This window comes from Aulostomus chinensis, chromosome 10, assembly GCF_037954235.1.
Source record: "Aulostomus chinensis isolate RoL2024-O1b breed Wild chromosome 10, RoL_Achi_v1.0, whole genome shotgun sequence".
NCBI lineage: Eukaryota > Metazoa > Chordata > Actinopteri > Syngnathiformes > Aulostomidae > Aulostomus > Aulostomus chinensis.
This window is the reverse complement of record NC_141329.1, coordinates 346,944-361,232: the sequence shown is the minus strand read 5'-3', so window position 1 is coordinate 361,232 and position 14,289 is coordinate 346,944. Positions and strand designations below refer to the sequence as shown.

General features: G+C 44.6%; 1 protein-coding gene across 4 annotated transcripts in view; it reads right to left on the bottom strand.

Moving 5' to 3' along the window:
• The window catches only part of arhgef12a (Rho guanine nucleotide exchange factor (GEF) 12a), a 38,461-nt gene that overhangs the window by 6,577 nt on the left and 17,595 nt on the right, over positions 1-14,289 (bottom strand). For 3 of the 4 annotated variants that reach the window (XM_086215328.1, XM_086215327.1, XM_086215326.1), the window contains exons 2-18: positions 10,295-10,315; positions 9,573-9,664; positions 6,622-6,687; positions 5,334-5,432; positions 4,043-4,092; positions 3,838-3,895; positions 3,570-3,742; positions 3,210-3,329; positions 2,813-2,920; positions 2,571-2,699; positions 2,090-2,191; positions 1,872-1,982; positions 1,673-1,771; positions 1,081-1,123; positions 772-877; positions 449-586; positions 327-359 (exon numbers count right to left, since the gene is read on the bottom strand). In XM_086215328.1, the coding sequence (XP_086071454.1) occupies positions 327-359; positions 449-586; positions 772-877; positions 1,081-1,123; positions 1,673-1,771; positions 1,872-1,982; positions 2,090-2,191; positions 2,571-2,699; positions 2,813-2,920; positions 3,210-3,329; positions 3,570-3,742; positions 3,838-3,895; positions 4,043-4,092; positions 5,334-5,432; positions 6,622-6,687; positions 9,573-9,664; positions 10,295-10,315 (1,548 nt within the window). The remainder of the gene's footprint in view (positions 1-326; positions 360-448; positions 587-771; positions 878-1,080; positions 1,124-1,672; positions 1,772-1,871; positions 1,983-2,089; positions 2,192-2,570; positions 2,700-2,812; positions 2,921-3,209; positions 3,330-3,569; positions 3,743-3,837; positions 3,896-4,042; positions 4,093-5,333; positions 5,433-6,621; positions 6,688-9,572; positions 9,665-10,294; positions 10,316-14,289) is intronic. The other variant, XM_086215329.1, reaches the window with a different exon arrangement.

Here is a 14,289-nt window from a genome sequence, read left to right as displayed (position 1 = left end):
TTACATGTTTTCTTTAAGTCTGTCCAAGACACCAATATGTGGTTATGTGAACTTTCTCCTCCAACATCAAACACTGAGCAAGCACTGACATCCATTATCAATAATTATCTACATAGCAGACGACTGCTTTAATCTGGAATTTGCACGAATCAAAAGTCTGAAAAATGACACGATGGTAAAAAGACTCCAATATTGTAATGTCGCTTTGTTGCTAACACAGCTTGTTGGAGGACCCACAGGAGCCCTTCCAGCTCCAGGTGACCCCTGCTTTCATTGGAGAAGGACTTGTCATGTCCACTGTGACAACTGCGGCTAAATGTGCTCACCACTTCTCCTCCTCTGTTGTCTGAGCCGTCACCCTACGCACAGAAGAAAGACCAGATGCAAATGAGCAGCTGCAAGTGACGCAGCGACGACGACAGCAGGGGTTTGCTTGTCCACTACTCACAGGATATCTTCTATCTTGGTGATGATATTCTCAGCATATGAGCGCTCGCGCTCCATAGTGACCCGGTCTCTGACCCGCTCCTGGTCCAGTCGGGCCAGCTCCACCTCTGCCACAGTCAGGCCCATACTGCGCTTCTGTCTGTGGGTATCGGCACACAGACAAGGCCTCAGAGACGAGTGGCAGCGCACACACACGCGCGCGCACATAACCACAAGCACACACACACACACACACATATGCACACACACATTTTTGAACTCATCTAGAGTTTTCATGCCAACGTAGCCTGATATGCTACGACAGCAACAAATTAAGAGTTTTACCTGAAATCGTCCAGATTCTTCTGGATGTCAGCGAGCAAAGAGTCCTGCAGTGTTTGAACGTGCTGTCTGTTGATTTCCTCCGGGATCAATTCTGTCCGCCGCCGGTCTGTGAGCACACGGGCAGTTACAACATGTCCCCACGCCCCCACAACATATGACAAGAGCGTTTGATTTCTTCATGACCCAGCAGGAAGCACACATGCTGCCTTGAACTGAGGTGAAACACCTGTAAGACGTGCTGCGGGGACACAGGTATCACTCCTGTCACCGCAGCACCAGGCAGAATCACACCAGCAGAGAAATATTTACCCAGATCAGCAGAGATGGATTCAGGAACTGCAACTTTTAAATTCTGAAACAAACAAACATGTGATAAATACTCGCCAGCAACAAAATTGAAAAAAGAAGTTATTATACCAAAATTCAACAAAGGAAACGGGGAAATGAAGCACAGAACCTGCTTGTGTGAAAGCAGACAAAATCGTTAATAAGTCGATGAAACGTGCAATCAGGCAGTCACGACTGTCCACCTGCCACGGAGACAGATGAAGTATTCACTGATACTAGAGGACTATGTCTGCACTGTGATGCCTAATTTATAAAATGCTGTTTTCTTGTGCCCACAGTTCCCATTTTTCCAACCAAATTAAAACTCAGGAGGAAGTTAGAATCCTCCTGCTACCTGTTAAGTTTGTGAACAACGAGTACAGGCATCACGAGAGCACCTGGCTGACCAAATCATGATTCAATGGTGACAACCTTTTCCAAGAAAATCAACACATTTCGGATTAAATAATAGGGTCTTCGCCCCGAAGTACCTTCGGGCTCAGGCCCGAATAAATTGTGACTCCAGAGAGAGAATCTGCTGAGCGTAATCTCCTTCAATGAGGAGTGCACTTACTGCTCCCCGATCGATGAAGAAGGTGTGGAGGTCCATGAACACCCGTCTGGTCTCTTTGGAGTTGGTCTGCTTGTAGAGGTCAGCATAGAGGTAGCACAGCTGGCAACACAAGAGTGTGAGCAATAAGTACCAGCTGCAAAAGAACTGCAAATGAAAACATAAGGAATTTTTCTGCAGGTGAGAAGGAAGAGGGCCTCACCACGGGAGCGGGGTCAAACTGAGAGATGACGTGATGCAGGAAGGCTGCAAGGTGGGCCGGCCGAGACTTGAGCTGCTCAATGCTGCTAAAGCGGTTACACTGGCCATTTGTCTGCAAACAGCACGCAAGCTCAACGGTGTGTTCTGGCCTTACACGCAACCAACGGTCATTTTAAGATATCATGGATGTCACAGGTGTGTAATTGTGTGGTAACATACCTGCTCCTGGTCTGAATCAAAGTAGTCGTCCTCGGCTCCGATGATCTGGGAGACCAGGCGAGAAGAAGAGGGACTGCTGACTGTGGTGGGGGACAGAGAGTCCTGGGGACAGCACGCCAACATTACCACTTCTCCTCATACATGTCATTCCATACATACTTAGATCATTTCACATGATACTACACATATATATTACAGTGCACAGCGGGAAGGAGAATAACTAAGTGACTCTGCTGTAGCTGGGTGCTACATCACGTGCGCCCTGCCAACATTCATGAGATGATGGTTGAATCATTTCCACTGGTGCTCTTCTGCTGCTGTGTTTTCCAGTGGAAGGAGGACCCTCTACCAGCCTCCTGCAATCCCTCCCTCTTCTGCATCATGAATATACTTTTTTTATTAAGTAAGATTACAGTTTAACTATTGTTTAAATAAACAGACAAGTGTAAGTGAGTTTGTGGAGGGTGGCGTGCTGATCTACCAGGTCAGTGGTGTCCTCCGTCTCTGGGGAGTGGCAGGAGTTGAAGCTGTTCCTGGGGGTGCTCTTTGGGCTGGGACAGGACACTTCCCTCGTACACAAACTCTCCGGAGATCCAAGTCCACATGAGATCTGTTGGGTTATACACTCAGTGAGTGAGACATTTTAATCTGATGAAGTGCAACTGATTCATTTATCATCATCTCACAGAAGAATTCTGATTAGCAGAGCTGGACAGAACTTACAGGATTGCTGCTCCAGGACAGGTCCGTCCTGTGCTCTCCCTTAGACGGGGGGGTGGGTTCCATCTCAAACATGCTACCATCATCTGCATCTGCGCCTGGAACAGCCTCCTAAACATTCAGGGGAATTCACAAAGCTTCTCCTGAAACGTGTTGTGACCACCAGTAGTCCGTTCATACCACATTGTTTTGAGATGCAGAAGAGGTGAGATATGATGACATCATGTATATAATACAGGCCACAGTGAGTGAAACAAAGGGAGACTTGCAACAGAAAACCCTAACCCTCTTATGAGATTAGGGTTAATGTTAGTCTGGGACGATCCCTAGATCGTCTACACACAAAGACTGCTTGCATGTTTGTTGGTGATAGTCATCCCACGGAGCCTGGCTGTGTTACCTGCGTTGGCCCGCTGGCCTTGAAGAGCTGGCCCTGCAGCTGTGGAATGTGTTTCTTAGGCTCCTGGAAGTCTTTCAGTAGTTTGGGGGAGGAGTTTCTGCTGTACTCCTCCTTCAGGGCCTGGACAGCAAGACAGGTGACATTCAAACAAGAGATGAAAAGCAATAGTTGCCTTTAAAGTTTGTGTCACAGGAACTCTGATAGGAAAGCCTGCCCATCTCAAGTCAGAAGAGGTGACTAATGTGTCAAAGATGTGAATTCCACCACATTTGAAAAAGCAAATTTCAGATTTAAAACAAATGCAATACATATTTAACTCAGAATGACAAGATCTGAATGATGAGTGAAGCAGGTCAGTACCCATGACAGTTGAGAGGCGGAGAGCCGGTCCTGAGGACTGTAGGGGCGTTCTGCTGCTGGGGAGTTTGGAGAGGAAATACTAACGCCCAACATTTCAGATTCTGCCTCTGATAGAGGGATCTGGGTGAGCCCTGGAGGGCGACCCAGCACTGTCAGGGCCACATAGGAGCCCGCTGGAGCAGGCAAATCAAGAGGACATTAAATTCACTTCAAGGTCTCTTAATCGTCATGAATAAATATAGACAAGCATCAGTTAGATAGAACTTACATTTGATAAGCTTCACCACCTCAATGTGGTTTGAATGTGTGACGAGGGTTCCGTTAACCTGGAAGACAGCACTGATCTTGTGAGCAGTACAAACCATACTATTACACAGAGGGCGTCGGTGCGCTGAGTAACCAGAAGGTGGCAGCCTACAGCCTCTGTGTTCATCACTGACTTGAGCGGTTAAGAGGACAGATAAACCAAGTACCTTGATGATGCGGTCTCCTGTCTGAACACCCGCTCGCATCGCAGCGCCATCTAGCAAACAAAGAAGAGACAGAGGGTTAAAAAGAAATAAAGGGGGAATGGCAATAACAGGTTCCAAGGGAGGAAGAAGAACTCCAACAGTTAAGGGTGCAATTGTCGATATTCATGTACAAGGGGTGAACCATGTAGTCTTGGCAGATCAGATGTTGCAAAGTAACTATTTGGCCGTGATCTTGACAGACCAAAACAATAGTTAAACAACAAGAAGGACCTGTTTCACAGCCCCACCCTAAACAAAGGGATTTAAGTATGAGACAGGTTGTTATGACTCTGCAGTCCGCAGAGTATAGCTGAGGCAGTCTACCAGTTTTCTATTAATATATAAATTATACTGACCTTGGTTGAACAATGTCTTTACGCATGTGACTGATAAATTCAGGCTAAAGGAGGTTCAGCACAGCAAGAAAAGATGTGTTCGGCCCTTCATCCCAAATGCCATCAGCATTCTTAACCTGACAAGTTGACCTGTCCACAGATGTGTGACTGCTCCACTTGTACTTTTACCTGTTATTTTACTCTAGTCATTTTGCTTCTATTGTGTTATTGTTCCATTTATACAATGCTAAATGTCTGCATGGCCTTGTCTGTATTTTAGTATCGTCGGTCTTCTGAGTCAGCCAGCTGAAGACAGCGTTCCATCTCCGTGGACAACCCAACATATTCTATTCTTGTCTCTCCTCTGGCGTGGGGGCATCTTGAACCCGTAACTGGTTTCGTTGTCAATGTCTCTAACAAGCTGGGTCAGTACACCCACAGCCAAACTGTACCTCGGGAATAGTCATGTGACTGCTAGCTAGCCATGCCTGTTCGCTTCCTTGGGTAATATGGCTGCAGCAGGCGGCAGATGAACTCTTGATCAATGGTGCGGCTGTAAACGGGTACGTTGTAATGGAGGGCTGAGGCCCGCATTCATATCACTATTGAAGTGAAAAATTCATTACAAAGATTATTTTTGATTGCTTTCACTGTATTGAAAATGACAATGTGCTGCAGAAGGGCTTAACAAGTGGGTATCAGTTTTGAGTCTGAGCAAATATTCAAGGTTCGTTTATCACTGTTCAGCTTTGAGGACAGGGTTATTAGACCTCCTCACAGCTCTCGCTTGTGAAGTCAACGTGATGATGCTGCAGTTACTCTGGAGTATCCCGTCAACGCTGACTACTCCGTGCCAGCCGTGATCACTGCAAGAACATGATTTTCCTCTTCCTTCCAAGTCTGACACCCAGTCTTACCTTCTTTGACAAGCTGCACAAACACGGGGTTGTCACCACTGACTGTGAGCCCAAATCCATTTTCGTCTTTCTGGATGATTACACATCGCTGGACCAGACCTGCCAGACACAAACGTAGGACTTTGTCTTCAAAGGACTGAGAGGTTCCTCACTCATGTTCTCAACATCTCATGTAAATGGGGGAACTACAGTGTAAAACAATATGGCATCATAGACCTCACCTGCAGTGGTCTAGTGCTCGAGATCATGTCTGATAAATAGGGAATCCTGCACACACACAAGAAGGGCTGTACTCCAACTGACCAGCATGGTGAATGTATTTTTGGGAAATTTTAAATTTACTTTGGCTGCTAACTCGTGTTCTGACTTGTGAGGTGATGTTTGAAACTGATCAGACCCTCGTGTGGTTTTCCTTAGACCCTTCAGGGTCCTTGTGCAGTGTTTCATTGGTGCTTAACTTCTGCTGCACTAATGACTGCACGGGACAAAACACAATGTAAAGAATACAAAATGCTTAAAGGGTGTAGTGTTATTGAGAACAAGAGGTATGTTTCTTCTGCCTTAAAACTTCTGCATGATGAGACACTTGAACTCGTGTCCTGTTTTGTCTGCTGGTGATTTCCTGGCCAGTGCAGCATCAGCCAGAGAGGTGAGTAGATCGAGAAGGGCAGTGGCAGCAAGGTGGGGGTTGGAGAGTGGAGCTACTAGATGGAGAGAGGTTAGGGGAAGCAAAAGCCCCAGGGTAGGGGGGAGGAGAGGGTTAGGTAGAGCTAAGGGGGGATGGGAAAGGGAGAGAGGGCAGAGGTGTTAAGGAAAACGATGAAGCCATCTGGGTTAAAGAACTGGTGTGAATTTGCCACTAGATGTTGATCTTTTGGCTCTGCAGCTCCTGGGCAGCACGTTCACTGATCAGGCTACTCCATCGAAGCTCACGTATTATTGAGAGCTTCAACCGATCCCTTATAGGAACCCTTTGCTAAAACGTGAGGAAATGTACTCTGGAGAATGAAGTGACCTTTAATACCCTCAGTAGCTTCTGCCCCACAGTCACAGGGGAAGGAACCCAGATCATTAGAATGCTACAAACAAAGGTCAGACTACGTTGTTCCTAAGCACTTCAATGGCTTTTTTGATAGTCAAAGCCTTAAATTTGTAATTGTATAATCATCCAGCTTCGACCTGAAACCCTTAACGGTGACGATAAAAACCCAAAGTCTCAACATCTCAAGGCATTTTCCCACCAGCAGCATGTTAGGATGCAGCTGTCACACCAACAGGAGCATCTTACCACAGGACTCAGGCTTCCCCTCTGCTAGCACACTGCTGCTGCCACTCTTCTGCACCACCAGAGCTTCTGCTCAGCCCCCACCACACACACACACACACACACACACACAAACACAACATTGACCAACACAAGCAACGCAACACACAAAACATGAAAGAGAAAATCATGAGGGAGAACTGATCATGAAAGAAGAAAAATCAAAAGAAACTAACATATTGGTATCGATAGGCAGGAGTCACTGAGTGAACCCGTTGATTTACTCGGAGATCCAGATGAACATTTGTTTTTAACCCTCGACAGGGAAGTACAGCCATTGGCCAATTCATGAGGACCCCTTGATAAAACTGCCATGGCAGAACTCAGGAGCTCATTAGGCTTCACGAGCTCTGTCGCGCTCTGGTTTGATCTGATCGATTCAAGAGGTTGTTTCAACCCTTTAATTGCTGTGCAAGCCGTACTTTGTGATGTCTGGGAGGGGCTGAAGGATTTGGGGAAAAAAATCAAAGTGTGATTTTTCTGACATATTGTAATTTGATTTGTAATTATTTTTTATATCCAAACTTCAGCTGAATAATCACTGACATAGATGGGATGCATGTTACCACACGATACCATCAAACTACCATCTGCTCTGTATTCTAATGCAAGGATGCGAACTTCAGATTAAGATTTAAGAAAGTGGTCATCACTTTCATCTTTCATAAAATGAAAATGGAAACAAAATTTTAAAACTAACAGGGAGAATGTAGAAAAACCCCAAAAATCATTAAGTGAATTGGCTGAGTTTATCCCAGTGCTCCATGTCTCAGACTTTGTTCCGTCTCTGGAGACAGAGATGAGTGTCTCTACGTGGCCTGGGTCCATCAGATCAGCTCTCAGCTTCATCGCCTCCTCAGTCTCAGGGCAGGTGACACTAACATGTATGTGCTCCGTGTGCAGCACCTGTCTACATGTATGTTGGGCTCCGCTGGCTTCCTACATGCAGGTGACCTTCGCCCAGCACCAGAACTCCTGAGGAGGAGTTGAGCTCAGCTGATGATCCTGCTAGTTTCTCTCCATGTTCTCATCTCATTCTCCTTCTTCTGTGTCAGGCAGACTGCACCATTTGGTGATTTGGTGGGGGTATACACAGTGGCCTTGGGTCACTAGTGATTGATTAGTGATGACTGATACATGAGGAGCACGCATCTCTTATCTGATGCCCGTCTGTCACCCTCGGGAAAATGTGCTGCGCTGTAAAATTGCGTAACTGGATTCATCACAGCCTTCCCCTCTGCTAGCTGCCTCGTCTCCAATCGCGATTTTGATTTTAAATCAAAGAATCATCCAGCCCTAATGCATCAGCCCTAGTGAATACAAAATAAGGATGGCAATGGTTATCTAACAATCAGAGAACGAGGAGTAGCTTCATTTGGAAACAGGTTAACGTATCTGACAACTCGTGCCCATCCCTAATAAACCAAACCACGTTTGAAATAAGTCAGGAGATGCAAACAGGAGAAGATCTGAGAACAGGTTGTTACAAAGTTTGTGTAACTGGCAGAAAAGCAAAGAGGACAAACAGACGAAAACCATGCAGGCATGCAAAGGTCAGAAATACAAAGACAAATCGTAATAAAGATTTTAACACGGAGGACCAAATAAAGATGTAGGTTCCAATTAAGCAGCCAAAGGCCGTCTGTGGCTAACATTGTTAAACCCATAAGAAAATAAAAGCATGTTAGTGAGGCACCTCACAAAAACACACAGAGTTCATGTCTTGTGTAACTGAGCAAGGGAACACATCTTGTCTTTATTTTGTTGCATCACACAGAGATAAGCCACCATGTGGTATAGGGCATTTTCCTGTTGTGGCGACAGAAGCTCTAGCTGTGTCACCACATCAATCTTGTCTGTTTCTGAACCCTAACAGCCTCAGCCTGCAGTGAACTGGACGCACAGAAGCTTTGAGTGCCCTTCAAATGTGCACTGAGACCACAGATGAGGACGTGCAAGTGTTCCACATGCAGCTCTGCAGACTCTGTGTTTACGGCTCCACACGGCAGCTACACTGAGACAATGATCACATTACACAGTCTGTCTATTGAACTATTTCAAAAAAGAGATCTAAAAAACCCATTTAAACCATTTTGTCACATGTAATTGCAAGAGCCCAACAGTTAGCTTAGCTGAGCTCATTCTAGGAACAATGAGCCTCACGACCAAATACACTTCAGAAGAGATTTCCTCTAAACGCCCACTGGTGTAGTTTTGAGGAAGATTCTGACCAGCTTTTCTTATTTAAAATTTCTTCTCAGGTAACCACAGATTCTACACACTCCAGAGCACTTTTGTCACATTTGCACTGTGGACTGGTTCTATTAATCGTTTCAGAGAACAAAACATAAAAAGCTCCCAATGAATCCCAGTAAGAACATTGTGAACATCTTTGTTATTTTTACATCCACAAGTGATGCTTAAGAATGACAGCTCATCTGCTGTTCATGTCTTGCTGCGGTTCCTCGGCCTCCATACCGACACTTTGACCTCTAGACTTTTGTTTGAGTATTCCAGGCTTCTCTATTCTTTTATGTGACTTCAGTGAGTGCCCTGCAGTCTCGTGCTCTGGTGATTAGCTATGCTAATCAGGCCCAACTGTCACTGACAAGTATAGGATTCATCATATAAGAACACAGGTGCCAAAGATTCTCTGATTTAGGAGCACGCCATTAATCTGGTTTAGAATTAGGACTACTGATTGAGGAAGATATCGGTAAATGAGGCTCAGTGCTAGCAGTTCAAAGACACATGCAGCATCTTTCACCGTCCCAGCATGCCATGAGCTAACCACCAATCACACACGTTTCATGTCTTCAAGACAGACAGAGGCAGAACAAGAGAGTGGAAGGTGAGAGGACGAAGCAAGAGAACAAACTCAGAAGAACAGTCTGACAATGAAAGCGGATCATTACCTGTCGGGTCAAACTCATTGGAGGGAAGTGAGGTTTTATCACTTTTGGGCTTCTTGTCTGGGGGGTGGTCTTTACTGAGAATGCTGCTGGTTCTAGAGAAAGAGGAATGTCCATGAGAGACAAGTAAGCCCTCCTCAAACAAGCAGTTAAACAGTGCAAAACTGTAGACTTTTATATGCGGCATATTCTTCAGGCATGTCACTGATGGTCATGTGTCATCTTGGCTACTTCCCTGCATGTGCACGACAAGCTATGAGCCAGAGGTGGTCTGGGAGGAATTAGACTGACACAGAACCAGCAATTGTTCTCCTCAGCACTGAGAATAATGTGGCAAGAAGACCTGCTAGTGTATGAACCCTGCTGAGTGTGTCTACTGTATAATGTGACAGCCAGAGAGGATGTGGAGCTGTTCTGCTGAGTGTCCACAGAAAGGAGGCTCCAGTCTGGGCCATGTATGGCTGCCTATACCGGCCCGACTGTGAAAGGCCACTGTTCTGTTCACAGTGAAAGGCAGTGATGGGCCGCTCTTAGAAGAGGGACCCCTTTGTCCCACCCTGCGAGTGTGTATATGGGGGGTGGTTCAGTCCAAACTCTGAAGACTTCTGTGTAACAGCACACCAGACCTGTAAAACCTGCCTCACCTCCTTCATCTGGACCTCTGTGTAAGTAAACCCCTTGTGAGACGATGAGAAGCACAATTATAACAAGGTAAAGATAATTACCTGTTTGCTTTCTTGGGAAACCTGTGAGATAAAACAAAAAAGAGCATCAGTGTAACAGCAAAACCCTTGGAGAAGCGCCAATGTCACAGAGCTGTTGTTTGTATTGTTTGTATGGGGTGTTCCCCTGCTGACAGTGCCTCTGTAGTGATAAAGATGATAATCCTGAGCCAACATCAGAGTTCTTCAGCTGCAGATTAAAGCCTTTTCCAGGTCAAATGTGCTCCGCCTCACAGACCTCGGCTGTGTGCCTCCATTTAGCTGCTCACGGACATCACAACTGTAATAATCACATCCGTGGCCTGCTTCCCTCCAGGCTGCCTGCCCTGTCACTGATTACTGCCACACAAATGCAGGGATTAAATCATTCAGGGATGTTATCTGCACCACATAGCACAGGAGTCCATCCTCCTGGAAGTTAAAGGGTTGAACATCCACAGAGCAGACACATCTAAATGGATGATTAGAAATTCTCACAGGGATGCTGAATTTTAACTTGAAAGCAAAGTGTATTGGTACAAACAAAAAGTTGCAATTTCTACTAGTTGTCCATCTCACTAGACAGTAAAGTACTAACCTGGACTGACCTAGCGGGACCAGGATATTATATATCGATATTACATTCTAAATTTTGGCCTGCTATCACAAAATTCACAATGTGTTAGCAAAGACGTAGGTGCCAAACTCCAATTCACTCAGAGTCATACATGGACTGAAAGAAACTATTCTTAAACAATTCACAAGGTAAAACTGATAGTACGTGTTATTCAAAGTGCACTTTTTATTTAAAAAAACAAAACAAAAACATTTCCAGAACCCTTGGGGAGTTTGTGCCATTCATCAGTGCAGCCCCTCATTTCTGCACTGTCAGCATAGCTCATTTGATACAAGAAAGCACCTCCCTCAACTGGAGATAAAATGGTACCAGTCAAATGGTTAGAGTCAGGTACATCACTTCGTTGTACAGAATGACAATTTTATGATGCCTGGTCATTTTATAGCATCCTAACGAGGGACAACAGTCAACCTCAAGCGTAAATGCAGTCAGATAAGATCAAGTCTAGTCATCGCGTACTTGGGATGGGTACTTTTATTACAGCAGTACGGGGACGAAGACAAAAAAGTGAAAGGAAGCTTAAATAAGATAAATAAAGTGAATATATATATATATATATATATATATATATATATATACACACACACATATATACACACACATATACATATATACACATATGTATATATACACATGTGTATATATACACATGTGTATATATATCTTCATATCTATACATATATACACATATGTATATATAGATACACATATACACATATGTATAGATAGATATATATACACATATACACACATATATAAATAAAAGATTAAAAATAAACAGGATAAGTAAATACACAACTGCTAGTTTTGTATTGCACATGCATGGATGCTTTATGTAAGCTTAAAAGAACGCTTGACAAAGGGTGTGACTGAGACATCGGAGGAAAGGCGGTAAACTCGGATATTCCTTCAACACTGACCAACAACATAGTACAAGTGACTGCACGTCTTCTCACTACTAACCAGCACACATTAACTCTTTCTCCTGGCGACAGTGTGTCCCATTCAGAGCCGCCGGCCAGCTGAATGGTGCGTTTATGAAAATGTGGAGGACTGTAATAAGTTCCAGAGCCTCCAGGAGAAAAAAAAAGAAGCTAGCTTTAAGAAGCCCTCTCCCATGCAACCTCTGTATTGGAGAGATGGAAAAGTCAGCACATCAACACAGAGTGAACTGGGCCACGGGTGAGCACGAGCCCAGGGATGGCAAATCTGAGGAGGCAGATGTTGATTTTGGTTGATCACACAGGAACCAAAGAAAACAGCAGTCAAAACCAGTGGTGAAGAACTGGATGATGCATCAGGCTGTCGGTAACGTCCACGCAGACTCAGAACTATGAGTCATGTTCTCAGACATTGAGCACAAGGTACACGTGCTGTTTTTAGTCTGATTTATACACAAACAATTTAATATAGCACACAGTACCATGCAATAACTGCACGCTAATACATGTTGAAGGGGAACAGAAAGACGACGGAAACATGAGATGCAGCAAAGTAGAGTCACAATAAGAGACATATCACAAGTTAGTAATATCGTCTGATGCTGCAGGCAGACTGAGTGAACAGCTCGTAACTCATCAACACACCAGCTAGTTCTCATCAAGTCTCCCTGATCATTTCTTCAGTGTTTCAATAGCCAGTTAGATTACACTCCTCCTCAGTGCTTCTCCCCCCAAACAACAAGCTAAGAAAAGGCTGTTGAGGGCAACGTGGAAGCACAAGTTGAATTTGGTCAAAAATGGACAAACATTAACGATCCCTATTTAACGGCAGAGAAAACGACCATGTCACCAGAATTAGCGTCTCAGCGGTGCATTCATAAATGCACAGACAAGCTGATCCTGCATCAGCAATGCAAGTGATCGGAGAGTCTCCTGCCGTAGTCCAAGGGGTTTACTGCCGACAAATTCACTCTTTCTCAAGGCACAGAGTGATGTTTGGTTTTACAAAATCAAATTATTGTCGAGAGGCTGTCACTTGACCCTGAAGTGAATGTATGACCATTTTCAATGTCTTGGATGAACAGTACCTTTTACAATTCATAACTGTACTCCAAAAATTTGATAACATGGATAAGCAACTGTCATAGCTACACATTTTGAACTATCAAATTTAAAAGGTTGATGTAACACTGAAAATTCAGAAGACTCCCTTACTTGAAGAGGGTTTTGAATTTAAAGCAGCTCTGATGTAGCGAATCTGCAGCTTGCATGCTGAGTGTTGCTGCTGCTGCCGTCTTCATGGATTTTCTTTAACCTCGCCTTCATCTCTGGACAGCAACACGTCTCATGCTAGCTAGTACTCAACTGTGACAACTTGTAAGGTAAATCCCCAAGACCGCTCTCAGTTTTACTGACGGACGACTCTTCTTTGACTCTGATCGCTACAGTCTTCACCAGCAGCTTCTGGCTGCATGACCTAATCTATTTCATTTGCCTAAACCAGCCCACATTCATTCTTTTGCTAAATATGTAAGGTTCATTGATAATTGGCTTGACAAATAAATGGAAACAACTTATATGGCTGGTGGCTGCACAGCAAGTCATTAATTGAGCTCAGAGTTTTCGATCAGGCTAGACAGTTTGTGCTTTTATAATTAGGAAGATCAAAGACAAACGTACCAGCAGGCTTCAACCGTCAATCAATGTCCTGCAGTTTCTAATGGGCTTCTGTCACAAGAACAAGGTTGGTGCCTCTTCAAATCTGATCTTACGCTATTCGATGTGTCCAATCTTTCAATGCACATACATTGGCTAATGGTTAAGCGATGAGCCTCCATGTTAAGCTAAGGCTGTGGTTCATGTGTCATTTTGAAGTTGATAAATGTTATATATATACACCCCATTTATTAGATATAATGCCAATAAAAATGTTGTTTCTGCCCACAAAGGTTATTGGAAATCTTTTGGTTGTAGTATTATTAAATGCAAAAGAAGCTGTTCTACTAATTTAAGATTTTAAACTTAATAGGTAAAGGACAGGTATGGACAGCGGTTCAGAATCAATCCTCCTCAGCTAGAAAAGTCATTGAGTCAGTCCTGGGACTTCCTCCTGGACGACCATTAAACACAGAGGGAGTGTAAAAGGGAGAAAGAAGCCTGAGATGGAACAGGGCAGGGAGGGAGGAAAGGGGAGGGCTGGAGTGGGCCTGGGCTTGAATGCTCCATTGAGGTTTGGTGTTTTGATGGAAAACTGTGGCAGAGCTGGGCCAACTGCAGCAATAGTGGCAGCAAGAGAAGCCGGGACAAGCCCAAAGCATAAAGGCCCAGGACGGACCAAAGCATAAAGGCTGGAACCAGCGCAGAGCAGAGCAGAGGACTGGAGGGCGGCACCGAAACTGACAGTTCCTTCTTTAAGAACATCTCCTAATGAAGAGGAAGGC